Raw genomic sequence first — 17,093 nt, forward strand, 5'->3', positions numbered from 1 at the left:
TTTATACTTAGACTTTGACTAGACTTTAGACCTGACTGACCTGACGATAATATAGAAAAAATTGTATAAAGAATATTGTTTTCCCGCCATAATATTATACTCGACACTGGCCATGGTTATAGCCGAAGTGCCATTATATGAAAAAAAAAAGAGACCATTATGCCGACTGCCGAGTCCAATAATGCTATTTTCGCGGCAATAAAAATTTGTAAACAGTTTTATCTTTTTGTAATATTTATATGTGTCAAAGCTTCAGAAAGTATTTATGGTTGGTTAGCCATTTCATTTATGATATAAAAATTACGTTATCGTAAGATTTAAAGTGTTAAAGCTTTTTACAATATGCAAGATTCAATTCACGATTTTGATAATGTTACCCCTCACATTTGGCTGTCGAACGAAAATACATGGAAAGAAAAGCTCCTGAAACTGCCAAACTGGAACAAGGTAGGCAGGCCTTTTTGCGATTCTATCTTAATTAAATTACTTTTACAAAATGTGACCTCTACATAACCTTTCAGATACCTCTTATAAACTCCAATGCATCTCACAATTTGTCAGATGGAGCCCTGGTGAGATTCCGAGGAATGGTACAAGATATGTACAACCCAGAGTTTTATTTGGAACAGTTTAATGTTTTAAATACAAACACAAAAACAACAACAACAAAATCAGGCAAATATACTGAAACTGCTGATGTACTTGTAAGTTTTTATTTACGTTTGGTTCTTTAATATTTTATATGTAAATACAACAAATATTTTATAATAAGACAAATTAATCCATTTACAGGAACATGAGAAAATTCTACACTCAGATGAAATGAAATGTTCTCAGCGTCAGAAGATAGTAGTTGTCTCTATTCCTGGTCTCAATGAGTGGGCACAAAAACTAGAAGATGAGCAAAACCGTCTCACACATTTAGATCAGCATCCAAACTCGACAAAACGCTTAACAAGTTCCACTCAGATTAAGAGGAGTTATGAGGAAACAGAAGATGATCCAGAGGCTATGGATACTGCAGAGAATGAGATTAACAAGCGGGAAAGAAAGACAGATGAACCAGCTAGTGCACCAGGGACAGTGGTGTCTAGAGAGCATTTACTTAATTTCCCCTTACCAGATGTTGCTAGTAAATCATGTATTGTGAAGGTAAGCATTGAATATAATTAATCTTTTTAGGTTTGTGCAGTGTATGTCATAAAGATTAACTTACAATCTTAAAGTCCACATATTAGGCCTTATTCTGAAGATATCAGTAGAGCTACAGGTGTAAGACCAAGCTATAAAATTGTCTTGTTGATTGTGAACAACAAAGACTTGATATAATGTAGCCTGTGCTCCAACTACCAATAAATCGGTTTGTCTGATTCTGATATTTCCACATTTTCATTTCAGCTATATGAAAATGATGATAACCTGAAAGTGAATGACATAGTTGAAGTAGTCGGCTTCCTATCAGTAGATCCGGCATTATCTGCCGAGTTTAAGACGGAGAAGAATGCCTTGGTGGAACCAGTAGTCGAGACAGATGTGGAAATTATTACACACAATCCCCCCCCAAGTCTTATTCCGAGGGTGCATGCTGTGCATCTGAGGACGCTGGAGCACTGTAATCCGTTGTTGAGCAATGAATATAGTCAAGGTTTGTATGCCACCATGGTTCACGGTCCACTGACTTTAGATTGTGCACATTAATAATAATTTACTATCTGTCACAGCTCACTTTATAAAGATTGTAAGTATGGACGTTATTTTTTCATGCAATAACTACTAAAAATATTATGATCAAACATTAGCATCTCTACCACCACATCGGCTACATTTTATTCTAAAAGTACATACAATGTTTCTGCAACAAAGCAAAAGTAGGCTGTTGTTGAGTCAAATTAACTAATGTTTGTACCAATACATTTTTCATAAGTTTTAGATGTATTGTAAATGTAATTAATATTTTTTAATGGCAATTTACAGAGAATGTGCTAAAAGAGGCAAATGTGGCGAGGGAACATTTGCTTAAAGCACTGAAGGAGCTACTATTGGGCGATCAGTTGGCAGCGGAATACTTAATATGCCATCTAATAGCTTGTATGTAAGTGTTTATTGCAAATCTTTAAAAAAATCATATTATTATGTGTGTTTGTATTTTATCTTTTCACACTCAAACCTGTTAGATAAAGGTTAGTCCTTTAGTAGAAAAATGTATAGTTCCCATCCAATTTATAAAAATAAAATTAATAACATCATCTACAATTTGTAATAGGTATTTTGGCCATCTTTATATATTATACTAGCTGACCCAGCAAACATTGCTTTGCCATGTAAATAAATTTTAATAATGTGAACAACCCTTATTACTTAGGGGTATGAAAAATAGATCTACTCAATATGCTCACAAAATTTCATGAGAATCGGTCAAGCCGTTTCGGAGGAGTACGGGAACAAACATTGTGACACGAGAATTTTATATATAAGATTAATAGGTATAGAATAGAATTTATATAAATTAAAGATAAGCTTGTAGAACTTACAAGCTTATCTTTAATTTCTATCTCTGTAGATCCAACAAAACTTTGCTAATTTTATTTTCAAAACTATTATGTAGCTTGTTCTTTTATTTCATAATATTGAAAATTGGTTTATTGATTTTTTCTAGATATTTACGCCAAGAGACGTTAACACTGGGTAAATTTGGATTAAACATATCAAACCTGCCGATTCAGAAGTATTCCAACTATGGACAGCAGTTGTATGACATCATAAAACAGTTTGTCACACAAAGTTACTACCTCCCACTCACAATAGAGAATCTAAACACAATGGCACTGTTACCAAAGTGAGTAGCTAGTCATATAGTGATCTTTTCAAAGTTACAACAATTTTAGCAGGCTATACATAATTATAGCAGTTGAAGCTGTATTATTTTGCTACCTTATAAGATTTGTTAAGGACCAATCTTATAGCGTTATTTGTACTAACATCCTAAAGAGTTCCATTCTTGAATGAATATTAGGTTAAGTAATAAAAATATTATTTCAGAAAAGATTATGACAGCAACCGTCTTACAAGTGGCATACTGCAAATGGGAAAACACACACATTTAGTTTTAGATGAGACGAAGATGGAACAGGGTCGTTTGGATAATACCGGTGTTAATAACGTAGCAGCACTTGCAAAACTAATCACACAGCAGACAATTGAATATGACTTCAAGTTTTACAAGAAGGACTTTGATTCTGATGTCTCTGTATTAATATTGTCAGAAGGAAAATCTTTATTGCCTGTAAGTGTTAATTGAATGTTTAGTACTTAACCCATCAATATTCAATCCCCAAGCGGCAGCCGGCTGCCGCATAACAATTGAAAATCTTTTGTGTTTGCGATACCCACGATGGAGGCGCTAAGTAATGGTAGTAAGTGGTATGAGGGCATTTTCAAAAAAATGTGTACCCCTGGTTTTTACCTTGTCCCTTGACTTCGCTACAGATTATTTGTAAAAAATTACATACTAACATTTTGTAATTTTAATGTAGGAGCAAAAACAAGTTTTCTTTTTTTAAAATACATTCACGTTTGTATAAAATTTTATTTAGTATGAGATTTATAAGGGTTTTTAAGTACCAAAACCTATTAAATTCACCTGTCCCCTTCCCAGAAGTTGTAACAAAATCTTTAATAACTATTTTTTTTCTTAAAGTAAGTTACTTAAAAAACATATGTTAGATTCCTAAATACTTAATGTATCAATTGTTATTTCTTGTTATTGAAAAATCTAACATAATTTAACTACAAATTAATTAAAATTATAATCATGAAAAAACAACCCGGCCGGAATGTTCGGTTTAGTGACCGTTTTTTTTAGTTTTATAAACATACTACAAAAATATTTTCGGCACTAAATGATAGCACTATATTTCATTGTACATCGAGAAACTTCAATTTGAATTTAGTAGTTAAAAATCTGCTACAAGACGCGGACGCAGGTTGGATGGTTCTTCAGGAACGGTTTATTTGTTCAGATAAGTGACCATATTTTGTAAGCATTATTATACTTTCTCCAACTGTTTTTACTGTTGACACGTTGCAAAATTAGCTTAGTATTTAGTAAAAAAAATGAAATTGTGATAACTATTATCGGTTATTTACAAACACTTTAAAAGTAAAAGAAAGTAATATTACGTGACTTCCGACTTGTGACTTTTCGTATGGTCACATATAATGGAACGGACAAGTCACAACAGGCGGAAAGCATAAGGCTTAGTTCACATTTTAAATAAATTATTTTTTTATTCACAGATTTTATTAAGAAAATTGGTGATTTTTAAACTGGTACGATTAACGTACAAATATATTTTTTATTATTTATGTGTTAAGGTGACGCCGCGTTAAAGTAAAAAACCGTTTTGGATATGTTTTAGATTGCTAGTTTTCTTTGCATCTAGACATCGGATTATATGTGTCGTAGGATGATTTGATAAATCCGTGTTTTCGCGAAATCCCTAGAATTTTCGCGAAAATTCGATTTATCAAATCATCCTACGATGTCGTAGGATGATTTGATAAATCGAATTTTCGCGAAAATTCTAGGGATTTCGCGAAAACACGGATTTATCAAATCATCCTACGACATATGCATTGCATACTTGCATATGCAAATGCATATTATAATGTCACTTTTTAGGCGATAGTGCATATTTTGGCAATTTTGCATATTTCGGTAGTTTAACTTCTATGGGCATTAAGATGGCAATCGGAAAATGTTGTTAGACAATTATTATTGGCGTATAATAAATAAATAAAAACTAAAAAGGCTTTATTTCAAGAAATTAAAAATTTTGATTTTATGAAATTATAAAAATTGGCGCTTTTATTAATGTCACTACCGGAAAAGTCTTAAAAATAATAATAAATTTTAATATTAAGTTACTTTTGATTGATTGATTAAATACTGACAATGAACTTTAATTTTTTAGCTTTAGTCATTGCTGAGAAAAATCGATATCGCTACAGCCAAATTATAAAGGCGTCGACTTTACTTAACAATAACAATTATACTATTTAAAATTTAAGTAAGTACCTAAAAGTTTTTTTTTTTTTTAATAATTTTGATTTTATTTCCACTACTTTTCTATCAGTAAAGTTGAAAATCATTTTGTGTCGTTGATATTTGCAGATTTATAATAACTAGACATCATATTATATGCATTTGCATACTTGCATATGCAAATGCATATAATGTCACTTTTTAGGCGATAGTGCATATTTCGGTAGTTTAACTTCCATGGGCATTAAGATTGCAATCGGAAAATGTTGGTAGAAAATTATTATTGGCGTATAACAAATAAATAAAAAGTCTTTATTTCAAGAAATTAAAAATCCTGGATTTTATGAAATTATAAAAATTGGCGCTTTTATTAATGTCACTACCGGAAAAGTCTTCAAAAAAATAATAAATTTTAATATTAAGTGACTTTTGATTGTGCATATTTTGTGCATATTTCGACCATTTTTCGTGCATATTTGCATGGATATTTCGGCACTTTGATCGTGCATATAATCCGATGTCATTAATAACTTAGGAATTCGTAGACATGTGAACACATCTTTATGATTATGAGATGTTCGTCCCTCTAATTAATGAAGTTAAATCTATGAAATCAAAGATTTTTTTACTTTTATAAGTAGTGCAACAATAAAAATGTTTAAAGAAAAGGTTTTTGTGTTATAAAAACTTCTTTATATATATTAAATATTACTTACTCATGTAAAAAAATGAAAAATAACCTAGTGGATAGGTCACATAGTCACACTATGGATTAAAAATAATTGCTACTCTTGTTGATCCTTGAAATTATCAAATTTTTTTTTAATAAACAATTAAATATGCATTTCATTAGATTAAATTAACGAAGAAATCCATTTATTGCTGTATTTTTTTGTATTAAATTATATTTTACATTTAGTCGCACAACGGAATCTGTTTCGTCGAAAATTCGATTTTGTTTCAATAATATCAGAATAATATAACTTTTTCAGCGTTCTTTTTTACTTATTCCATTAGTTCAATATTTTTCCTTGTATATGACATTCAAATAAAGGTAAATAAATTACCTTAAAAAATATAGACATATTTTTGCAAGGGTACACGTTTTTTTGAAAATGCCCATGAAAGAAGATTTTTCTCAAATTGCGCCCAATATAATATAAAATTTTAAATTTTAAAACAATGATAGACTTACGATTTAACAGCGTAACGGCGCGCGCGGCGCCATCTGATAACATCTAATGCAAAATTTTAATGCATGTTTTTGTCTCCACAGAGTGATTATCATGTTATACTGAAACCTGAAGAATCTACGTTGCAAATATTCGATGCAATTGTTGAAGCAGCAACGTATTACTTAAAAGAAGATATTATGAACACAATTAGAGCATATTTAACAAATTTAAAACTCGCTAAGTATACTGTCAGCGAGAATGTACAGGTAAATATTTGAATTTAATGAAAACAATTTGAATCATGTGTAACATTTAAGATTGACGCAATTTTTAGTATTCTATTGACAGTCAGTTTTTGTTACAGTTTGTTGAAGATGATTTTATTCAAATGAGAAATAATCCAGATAATGATGGTTCAATGACCGCTGATGATTTACACAGACTTTTAGTCCTGGCGAGACTAGTTAGCCTTTCTCGTGGTTTCGATTCTCTCAACAAAGAGTGCTGGGATATAGCTAAAGCTATGGAGTCTGAAAGATTACTTAGAATTAAGAATAGGGTGGCACCCACTCTGTAATTTGTTTGTTATTTATCATGCCTTTTAGTTTGTATTAAATTTCATTTTTTTACTATTTGGTATGTTTATCGATAATCCTGAATATCTCGATGCTGCGAGGCAATAGCGGACTGCCTAATTAATGAAGCTCTCTCCACCTACGCGCCTTGAACACGACGCGAACAAATACGGCTCTCTACACTCTCAATCTTCGCATTCACGTTCGCGCATTTGAGTAAAACGGATGTTGAAGTCGCTGTTCCTGCTGCTCTGACATTGTGTGCGACTCCGAATGGCTTAGATATTATCACGATTCCGTGATAATATTGATGGTGTACTACGCCGAATCGCAGTATCACAGTACACTTGTGAATCGCGTGATACTAGAATCATGATAATATTGATGCGTGTAATTTAAATTCTAAAGGGCCCCGAAGACGATCAAACGGTTTGATTCTTCTTCTTTTTTATTAATGGCTCCTTTGTGAGTTGCCAGTATCAGAGTGTTCTGGCAAAGACTTTACTTTATGAGATGGCTTTATGAAGAAACAAGGTTACGGTATGATGAGACGCGTACGGTGACTGTTGAAAAATCTAGGGTTAGTCCTATACACCTTACAATTTAATTACCTTACGGTTTGATTCAAACCTTACGTGTTTGATGCAACCGTTTGATGTCGGTTTGAATGGTTTGTCAAACGACACTGCGCAGTTTCATTCAATACGCGCTGTCGAGTACACGTCTTGTGAGGCAGAAGATGCTCTAGAGTCTAGATTCTAGAACGAGGATCGCGATTTTCTTATCTTATGTTTATAACGTTAATGTCCTGTCAGAAGAGAAAAAAAAAGAAAACGACTTTGGTCCAAATTAATGGTATGGCGTGTCGACTAAGATAATATCGTTTTACCCACGAGCATCTACAGAAAGTGCTAGGAACGACAGCTTCTTTTTTTCTTCTACACGTCGGAACACGATCAAACGGCGCGTCAAACACAACGAAAATATGAAATTTCATCAAACAAGCTTCAAACACGTAAATGTTTGACAAGCCGTTCAAACTAGCTTTGTAAACGAATAAATCGGTTTGAGTCAAACCGTTTGATCGTCTTCGGGGCCCTTACGGGGATATTAGATTATCATATTATATATTGGATCCGAGATCATTGAGTCAATGATATTGCATAATGTTATATAGACATATGATTCATTTCTTCCTTGATCATAGATTTTTGACATTTGCTGAGAGATTGGATCATTGGATTGGATCCAATACGGTCATAGTAATAGGTGTTGCCAGTTATATAAAAAAAAGTTTTTAATTTCTTGTTCGTTAATATGTTTCAAATAATATAATGTAATTATTTTTCTAATTATACACTTGGATAATCTTGCTTAAATAACAAAAAACAAGCCATATTAAAAATGACGATGTCTTTTGATACATCGAATTCTCTGAGATCTAGTAACCCTGACGTCAATACCTGTCAGCGTTAGCGCTCTCCATTGACTATTGAAACCACATGTGACGTAAAATAGGATCAATGAAATATGATAATGTAATAAGCAGATATGATCAAATGATCATATATATTGGATCTTATATATAATCATAGAAATGATCCAATATAAATGATAATGTAATACCCCCCTAAGACCCAGTTTCATCAAGCAATGTTAAATAAATAATGGCTTGTTAAATCAGTTAATGGCCTGTTAGTGCTATCGAGCGTTCCACCATGCCCTAATGTCATGTTAAATCACCTAACACGGTGTTAAATTTAATTCCTGCTATGGAGGTCCGTTAAATATTTAACAGGCTGTTAGATGAGTCAAAATAACAACTTTCAAAGACAATAATATGCAATATCAATAAAAGAATCTGTTTTGACTTTTGAGTCTTTCCGCCATGTTTCCGCTACGTCCTTAATATTAATTATTTCCGTGTTTCCATAGTTATGAATAATTATATATTTTCACTTTGCCAAAAATTCAGCTTTCGGATTTTCCTTGACATTACAAATATACTAACTTGAATCAAGATTACCAAACCGAAATATGTAAATAAAAGTTTGTACTATGATTCATGTTTTCAGCTTTGACAGATAATAATTATTAACCTGGTAAATTAAGAAGAACTATTATAGCGTAACAAATGTATGCGATCAGTGATATTTTAATTTGGTCGCATTATCTAATATTATACTACTATGGAAGAAAGTGACACATTGCAGCAAACATGTCGTACTAATCTTGTACATTGCAATTTCATCGCCTTATAACAAGAATGAACGAATTGATAGTTGTTCACTCGTTGTTCACTTAACATTGCATTTATTATCCGCTGTTAATTTTTTACTGTGGGACATAAGTATTTTAACAGTCTGTTTAATTTTCCAAGGTCCGTTGAGTAATGCCTTGTTAGGATTTAACAAACAGAGGTTGGTGAAATTGGGTCTTAAGCCAATAAAAGCGAGTGTGGGTGATGTTCGTGTTCGCGCTTCGCGAGCCCAATCGCGGGCCAAAAAAACTGACACCGGACGGAGATAGCCGCGAAGCGCGAACGTGAAACCCTCCACACTCGCGGGTCGCGTCCTTCGCGGGCATCGCGCCGCGAGTGTGAAGTCCGCATTATGAGAGAAGCTTCTCTGTCGACGGCAGCACAGGCGGCAGTCGACGGCAGCCACAGAGTACTTTATTATATACTGGACGGCAGCCGTTGACAGTTTATGACGCTTGCAGGGGGCCTACCACGACCTTTCCTAAAACTATCATTGTTTCCAGAAACCTTTGTTTTTTAAAGATTACAATAACATTATCGTACTCACTTTTAAAATATAATTTTACTAAAAACAGTAAAAAATGCAAAACATTATTTTTTATTATAAAATTGGGGCCGTCTATGGACTGTTCGTCCATATCTTTTTTTTGTTATTTTATTATTTACTTACATTTTTCGCACCAAGGATAATTGAATTACCTAATTAATTGTAGTCCATTACGCCGATTCACGCCATGGACATTGTTTTAAATATAATATATATATATATATATATCTATATATATATATATATATATATATATATATATATATATATATATATATATATATATATATATATATATATATATATATATATATATATATATATATATATATATATATATATATAGTATATACTTAATAGAATAGACTATAATTTATACATATAATAAATAAATATTTATTGTTTTATAAATTACTAATAATATTTAATGTTTTGAACGGTGTGGTCCCAGTCAGTGTGGCGGCCAGTAGATCCGACATTTTCCGATTTCCTTAGATTTTATGCTGCTCCACCCTTTGCCTTTAGATGTTGTGACATTGGCTTGGTGGAGAGGGGTCACTCAAGCTGGGTGGAGTTTCTAGGGTGTTAAAGAGATATCGTTCTGTGTCAAATCTACCAGCTATGTGACTTAGGACTTTATCGTTCCTGTCTTTTATAGCCATTTTTATGTTGTAGTCTTTTATGCGTTCGGTTGACACCTCCGTGGCTCTTTTTATGAAGCTTGCTACAGCGTCTCCATCAGTGTCAGTGTAATAGACACAGGTGTTAGTGTGCCGGGATATAGCTACAACTGCATGAGGAACGCTGTCATGGATTGCCAGCTTTCGGGACTTGGTCTGTATGATGATCACCGAAGGACTCGTTAATCCTTGAGCTTCATGGATTGTGAGGACGCGAGAGTCCGTTCCCGATCCATAGCCTGTATTAGTGAGGGCTGCTTTCTCCTCTTGTGTGTGGACAAGATAAGAAAGGTATTTAGATCGGTTTTAGGTATTCTCGCTCCTGTATACTTCATTAGCTTTAGGGACCGCACAATTTCCTTCGATGAATAGATGTTATTATAGACCATGCTTAAGGCGTATGCCACATCCATAGGGCTCCTGTGTGTGCAAGATAACTCCTGGGTCATGCTGGTTACCAGGTTTGGACGAGTGTAATTAAGTTTAAAGAGGTTTTCACGCTCTATAAACGGAAGTTGGTTAATATCTCCAATGAGGATGACATCGTTGGCGCCTGTTAACTGATTCGCCATAACGATTGAGCCGAAATGGTTCATGAGGGCCTCGTCAACTATCAACCTTTTGTAGGTTCCTTTTGTCCCATTTACCAGCAAAGAGGCCATGGTACGAACTTTATCTTTACCTTTGTTGCCAGTCCGTAGCGATAGCCTTTGCTTTAGATCCTCGGCTGCTTCGATTGTCGTTGTTATTATAACGTCTGTTTCCTCATTGAAGTTATTAATGATCCAAGTTGTCTTTCCACACCCAGGAACCCCATTGACCCACGAGTAGTTGATAGGTTTCGCAAATATGGAGACCCCGAATCCAGTATGGGCTGGGAGCCCATGCTGGATTCGGGTTCCCCAGATAGGACTTCTGCCATTTCTAGTATCCTGTCTTCCAGCATTATTCTTGTACATTCCGCTATTACCACTATTGGATTCTCAGATTTTGTGATAAATTTGAGTATTCTCGTGCGTTTTGTCTCATCCTTGTCCAGAACCACGAATCTGCAGTCGGCACTTAATGCTGCCATATACTGCCCTGTCATCGCCCCGGCAATTATTGTGGAGGTGACATTGTCGTATATGGCAGCTTTTGCATCCTCGAGTCTCACTTCTGACAGCTTTTGATTTTTCCGCTGATAGGCCTGCATGATCTTATTGCAGGTCAAGAGCTTTATGGTCTTATTTGCTCTTATTATCGCCTGGAACTCGAGGAAGGCATTTATCATATGATCTTCGGGGTTCTGGGCCAGCCTGAGTTTTGGCGGGAGCACTTGCCCGAGATCGGCCCTATATCTTTTGTTTTTATTTGCCGGTGTTTGTGTAGATGGTTCCCTCAAAAAAGCCTCCATTGCTAAAGCCTGCCGATTTGTTTGTGATGAAGCCTTGATCCGAGAAAGGGTGTTTTTATCCTCGATCATGTCTATTTTTCCACGATGTAGTACTTTTTGATTTGCAAAACATTATTAAATCCGCTGTGAAATATAAAATTTTTAGGGGGGTATTACATTATCATTTATATTGGATCATTTCTATGATCGTATATAGGATCCAATATATATGATCATTTGATGATATCTGCATAGGTATTACATTATCATATTTCATTGATCTTATTTTACGTCATATGTGGTTTCAATAGCCAATGGAGAGCGCTAACGCTGACAGGTATTGACGTCAGGGTTACTAGATCTCAGAGAATTCGATTTGTCAAAAGACATCGTCATTTCTAATATGGCTTGTGTTAGCGGATGTCAAAGGACAAGCTATATGATATTTATTTATATCGGTATATTATGTTAGTCACTATATATAATTTTAATAAGTGATTATTATATTTTAAATAGTTATAAGTAAGGTACTTGATTTTGACAAATAGTTAGTTATAAATGGCGGGAGGATTATTTACTTCAGTTATAACTTCCTCTTGTCATATTTAAGTAAATAATTATCTTAATTATGGGAAGTACATTAATTAATATTTAGAACTATGTATTTAACTTATTCTTAGCCATTTTTAATTATTTTACTATATTTGAATTGTCAACGGCAGTTCGTTTCTTTTGTATAAAATGGTATAAAAGCCAGCCATATTGCATTGATTGATTCATTCTGTAAATAACTTTGAGACGTGTAAGGTGAAACTCTGTTCGAATAAATACCGCTCAATGTATAGTTATTCAAGTCTTTTAATACTCTCTAATACTTGTTTTTTGTTATTTCAGCAAGATTATCCAAGTATATAATTAGAAAAATAATTACATTACAATATTTGAAACATATTAACGAACAAGAAATTAATAACTCTTTTTTATATTAAATAACTGGCAACACTTATTTCCATGACCGTATTGGATCCAATCTCTCAGCAAATGTCAAAATTCTATGATCAAGGAAGAAATAATCATGTCTATATTACATTATCCAATATCATTGACTCAATGATCTCGGATCCAATATATATGATAATCTAATATCCCCCTTAAGATCGCTAGCTTGACGATAAAGTAATATCGCTTAAAATCGGTTATCTGTCAAACGGTGTCGCTTAGTAGAGGTGGTGGTAGGCCCCCAGTTGTGACGTACCGCGTAAAGGTAAGCGTCCACAGGTCGGTAGACGTCTCGCATCAAACGGATAATTTTTTCACAGTATGTCCTTTGAATCGGCAGCATAGCGGAATAGAGAAACAAAGGCCTGAGCAAGCGAGATGTCACTATACCAGGCACTTTGACAATTTAATCTCATAGAATTCATGTCAATCATGCTTGTGTATATGTATATCAGTAAGTATATATAGTCTGACAAGAAAGTGAAGAAATTAAAAAGTGGCAACATCATAGTGTCATCCCTTTCAAATTAATCTAGAAAAAAGGGATGACACTGCGATGTTGCCACTTTTTAATTTCATGCCTTTTTTGACTGACTGTAACTTTATGCCCTTGCTACATTCAAATTGAGTTCAACATTTTCGAGTCGTCTCTCGCCAGCAGTGTAAGAATATATCAAAATGGATGAATTATTTGATTCGCACCGCAAGTGCCATGTCATTGTTGTCAAATTCGAAATACTATCGAATGCAATTTGACACTAAGTGCCAAGGGTGGACTAAGGGCCACGCAACGGTCAATCATACAATGATACAGTACCGAAGACTTAAGTATGTACGTATATGTATTTTAGTTATTGCCAAAATTTGTTTGCTATGAAAAACAAAAAGGTCAAACGACAATGACGTGTAAGTACATACGTCACTCACAGTCAGTCAGTTGTCAAATGAAATATATACTAGTAATCTGTGGTCAAATGCAAAAAAAATGTCAATAGTCAATAAAATTTGGAATTTCTAAAAAGTCTAATCTTAAATTAAAACGAAGATAAATTCAATACCAAATACTAAAAATGGCAAATAGAGCTAAGGTCTCAGAGACCAATAACAAAGACAAAGTTGAGAGTACATGGGTTAGGGCTTTTAGACCGAGTGCAGAGTGGCCGGACAAGGTTATTAATCACAAGACGAGCTAATAACTTTTATTATTATTTCATTAAGTATTAAATCTCTATTAACCTGTTGCCAATTTCAGGAGGAGTTTCTAGATGTGGTTTACTGGATCAGGCAGTTACTAGGCATAGTCTTAGGTTTAGTTTGGGGTCTCATTCCCTTGAAGGGCTTCTTCGGTTTATTTATGTGAGTAAATGTTTAATACCCCCCACTATTGACTTAAAAAGTGTACAGAAATCATAAATGTGTATGTATACTCAGGTTTGTAAGTGCAAACGCCGCTTCGCTGTATGTTTATGTGAGTAATTACCAAAGAGTCGATGAGGAGGAATATGGTGGGATGTGGGAAATAACTAAGGAAGGTTTCGTGACGTCGTTTGCTGGATTTCTGGTAAGAAACATTGAATTATTGCCAGTTCCCACCTACGAAAACAGATTATTAGCATTTAATTGCTGCCTCACAGCTCACAGCTATATTCACTTTCTGCTGTCCAGATAAGTCCACTAGTTTATAAACTGAAAAATTAAGCATTCAGTAAATTTGGCACACATTTACTGAATGCTTAATTTATTAAAATAACCTTATTTATTTGTCCTAAGCAATTAGTAGCTTTATAGAAATTTTCTAAATAATTTCAGTAGGCACTCAAGATATTATTCACCCCGTTAACAACTTATTTTATTCCAGGTTACATGGATAATAGTTTATACAGGGTTACATGGACAAGCTAGTTTATGAGAAGAATAGTGGGTTATAATAGGATAAAATTATGTTCAAACAGGTTCAGTTAGAATGAGAACATAAGTGTACAATAGTATGTTTTTGCCCATATATAAAAGAAGCATGTTCAACCAATCAAGTATATGAACTAATTTGAACAAATCTTATAAATAATATATTGTACTTGTGTAAAATTTATAGCAATGTAATTTAAATTTAAATAATATTGTGTATGTGGTGAATCATAGTAGTGTGATTTTATTTCGCAAGTATGTAAAAGTGTTAGTCCATTTAAAAAGTATTTTACAAATATTATTGTTAAACTTGCATTTGTAAAGGCTGTTGTAGTGACTTACAATATTGTATTTAAATTTGAAACATTGTTTTGCTAGACCCACATTTCAGAACTATTTTTTGGCAAATAATAATCATATTATAATTATTATTATAGAATCAGGGTTATATTTAAAATAGTTGTGACAGTTCGGTTTTTGCAACAGTAAGTTATTCAACTTGTCCAATAGTTAACAGTTGCCCTAGTTGAAAGTAAACCTAGCAGTGACGGATTAACCCTTAATTAAATTAAGCAATTGCCTAGGGCGTCACGTCTGAGGGGGTACCAGAAGGACAAAAACATTGGTCCTTAGGGCATCACACCTCACTCTCACATCACCAAAAACCACACCAAAAAAAGTTTATAGGAAAAAAGTAATGTTTTTAGGTGGTAAAAGTTTAAGGACCGATTCTATAGTGTGTCAAGAAAGTGAAGAAATAAGAAAATTGCAACATCGTAGTGTCATCCCTTTCAAATCAATCAAAGAAAAAAGGGATGACACTATGATGTTGCCACTTTTTAATTTCTTCAATTTTTTGACAGGCTATAATTGACATACAGATAGGTTGGGGACACAGGCGTGGATTGCTTAGGGTCTTAATCCGTCACTGAAACCTAGGAATAAAAAGGCACCAGAGTTACCTGAGGTTTTGTGTAGTGTCCCAATACTCACTGATCATTTTATATAATACCAATAAGTTTAGACATGACTAGCATTTCTTAGAAATGCTAGTTTGGACTCCCTGGTCCAAACTAGTTGCGGATCCCGATTTTTTCACATCCGCGGATGTGAATGCGGATGCGGATTTTAATGGGCTCACATCCGCGGATGCGGATGTTTCGGATCATATATAAATATACTATACTAGCTGGCCCGACGGACGACGTCCCATCATAATCATAACTAAACTAAATCTATGAAGTTTAAATTGTCAAATTCGTAATGACATAATTCTATACGGTGGTAAAGAATTCTTAATTTTCCTAACTATCCACGATTTTTTTAAACCGTATTGTGAATCTAAAACATTCTCGAACCTATTAATTAAAACACAAAAAAAAATCATCAGAATCGGTTCAGGCCTTTAGGAAGAGTTCAATTACAAACACATGTACAGAAGATTTTTATATATATTACTAGTGACCCGCCCCGGCTTCGTACGGGTATAAAATATATTGAAAATAAAAATGATTAAAATCGATTCATTAGTTATAGATCTATATTAAATCAATAATGTATTTAAAGTATTTAATTGAATAAGGATTACTGCCGTATTGGTTAAAATCTTTTCGAAAAGTAGCTATTATTTGAAGTTAAAAGTAAATAACAAAAAAATATTATTGTGGGATATCCATAAGAGATAGACATATACCATCGCGGAGTTTTCTGTAGACCTTTTCATAGTGTACAATAATTATACTTAGTACATTATTTTGATAAATGTCGTAGGGCTCAGCCTGCGGTTGCAATGTAAGCGGAAAAACTGTAATTATTTACGACATCACATTAGAAACCCCAAAATCATCAATATTTCTCCACTATTTAATGAATGTTATTATACTTATGAACCTTCCTCTTTATTCACTCTTTCTATTAAAGAAAACCACATCAAAATCCGTTGCGTAGTTTTAAAGATTAAAGGGAACAAATGGACATAAGGGAAAAAAGCGACTTTGTTTTATATATGTAGTGAAGATAAATGAAGCATTAATACTTCGATCACTAATTAATACAATGAAAAAGTATGTCTATCATTTTTATTTATATGTGTTACTAATTTGTTTTATCATTATTTTGTGATACAGAAAGAATTATTTGTAAATGAAAATTAAATTAAATTAATTCCCCTGTTTTTAACTCCACGAACTTTTTTTTATTAATACTCGAAGTTAAAAATTGGAGCATTATATTTAATAAATAGTAAAATTGCCGCTTTTTCCGAGTCAAGGTAATTACGCAGAGGTTCGTAAATCAAACCTTTTCTTTCTTGTCGCAACTCGCAACTCATATGACATCCGCATCCGCATGAAAATCCGCATTTTTTTTTAAGTTTATTTGAGTCAACAAACAGTAACCAAAGTATATATTACCAAAAAGAGTTACATACAGATTAATCTTAATAACTATGGTACCAACTACCTTAACTACATATTACTAGACTAGCTGTTGCCCGCGACTTCGTCCGCGTGGACTTCAGTTTATAGCGCGCGAT

At 33.5% G+C, this 17,093-nt stretch overlaps 2 protein-coding genes across 2 annotated transcripts; both read left to right on the plus strand.

The window, feature by feature from the left end:
- The first annotated feature begins 196 nt into the window (after positions 1-196).
- Positions 197-6,846, plus strand: LOC121739153 (mini-chromosome maintenance complex-binding protein). The gene is made up of 9 exons (XM_042131495.1): positions 197-447; positions 522-704; positions 793-1,152; positions 1,399-1,645; positions 1,975-2,092; positions 2,657-2,836; positions 3,040-3,283; positions 6,321-6,485; positions 6,584-6,846. Exons 1-9 carry the CDS (start codon positions 343-345, stop codon positions 6,794-6,796), a joined length of 1,815 nt encoding a protein of 604 aa, XP_041987429.1. The 5' UTR covers positions 197-342; the 3' UTR covers positions 6,797-6,846.
- A 2,755-nt stretch (positions 6,847-9,601) lies between these two features.
- Positions 9,602-14,901, plus strand: LOC121738795 (respirasome Complex Assembly Factor 1). Its single transcript, XM_042131041.1, has 5 exons — positions 9,602-9,614; positions 13,682-13,824; positions 13,908-14,011; positions 14,087-14,216; positions 14,514-14,901. Exons 2-5 carry the CDS (start codon positions 13,726-13,728, stop codon positions 14,562-14,564), a joined length of 384 nt encoding a protein of 127 aa, XP_041986975.1. The 5' UTR covers positions 9,602-9,614; positions 13,682-13,725; the 3' UTR covers positions 14,565-14,901.
- The last annotated feature ends 2,192 nt before the right edge of the window (positions 14,902-17,093 follow it).

This window comes from Aricia agestis, chromosome Z, assembly GCF_905147365.1.
Source record: "Aricia agestis chromosome Z, ilAriAges1.1, whole genome shotgun sequence".
Taxonomy (NCBI): Eukaryota; Metazoa; Arthropoda; class Insecta; order Lepidoptera; family Lycaenidae; genus Aricia; species Aricia agestis.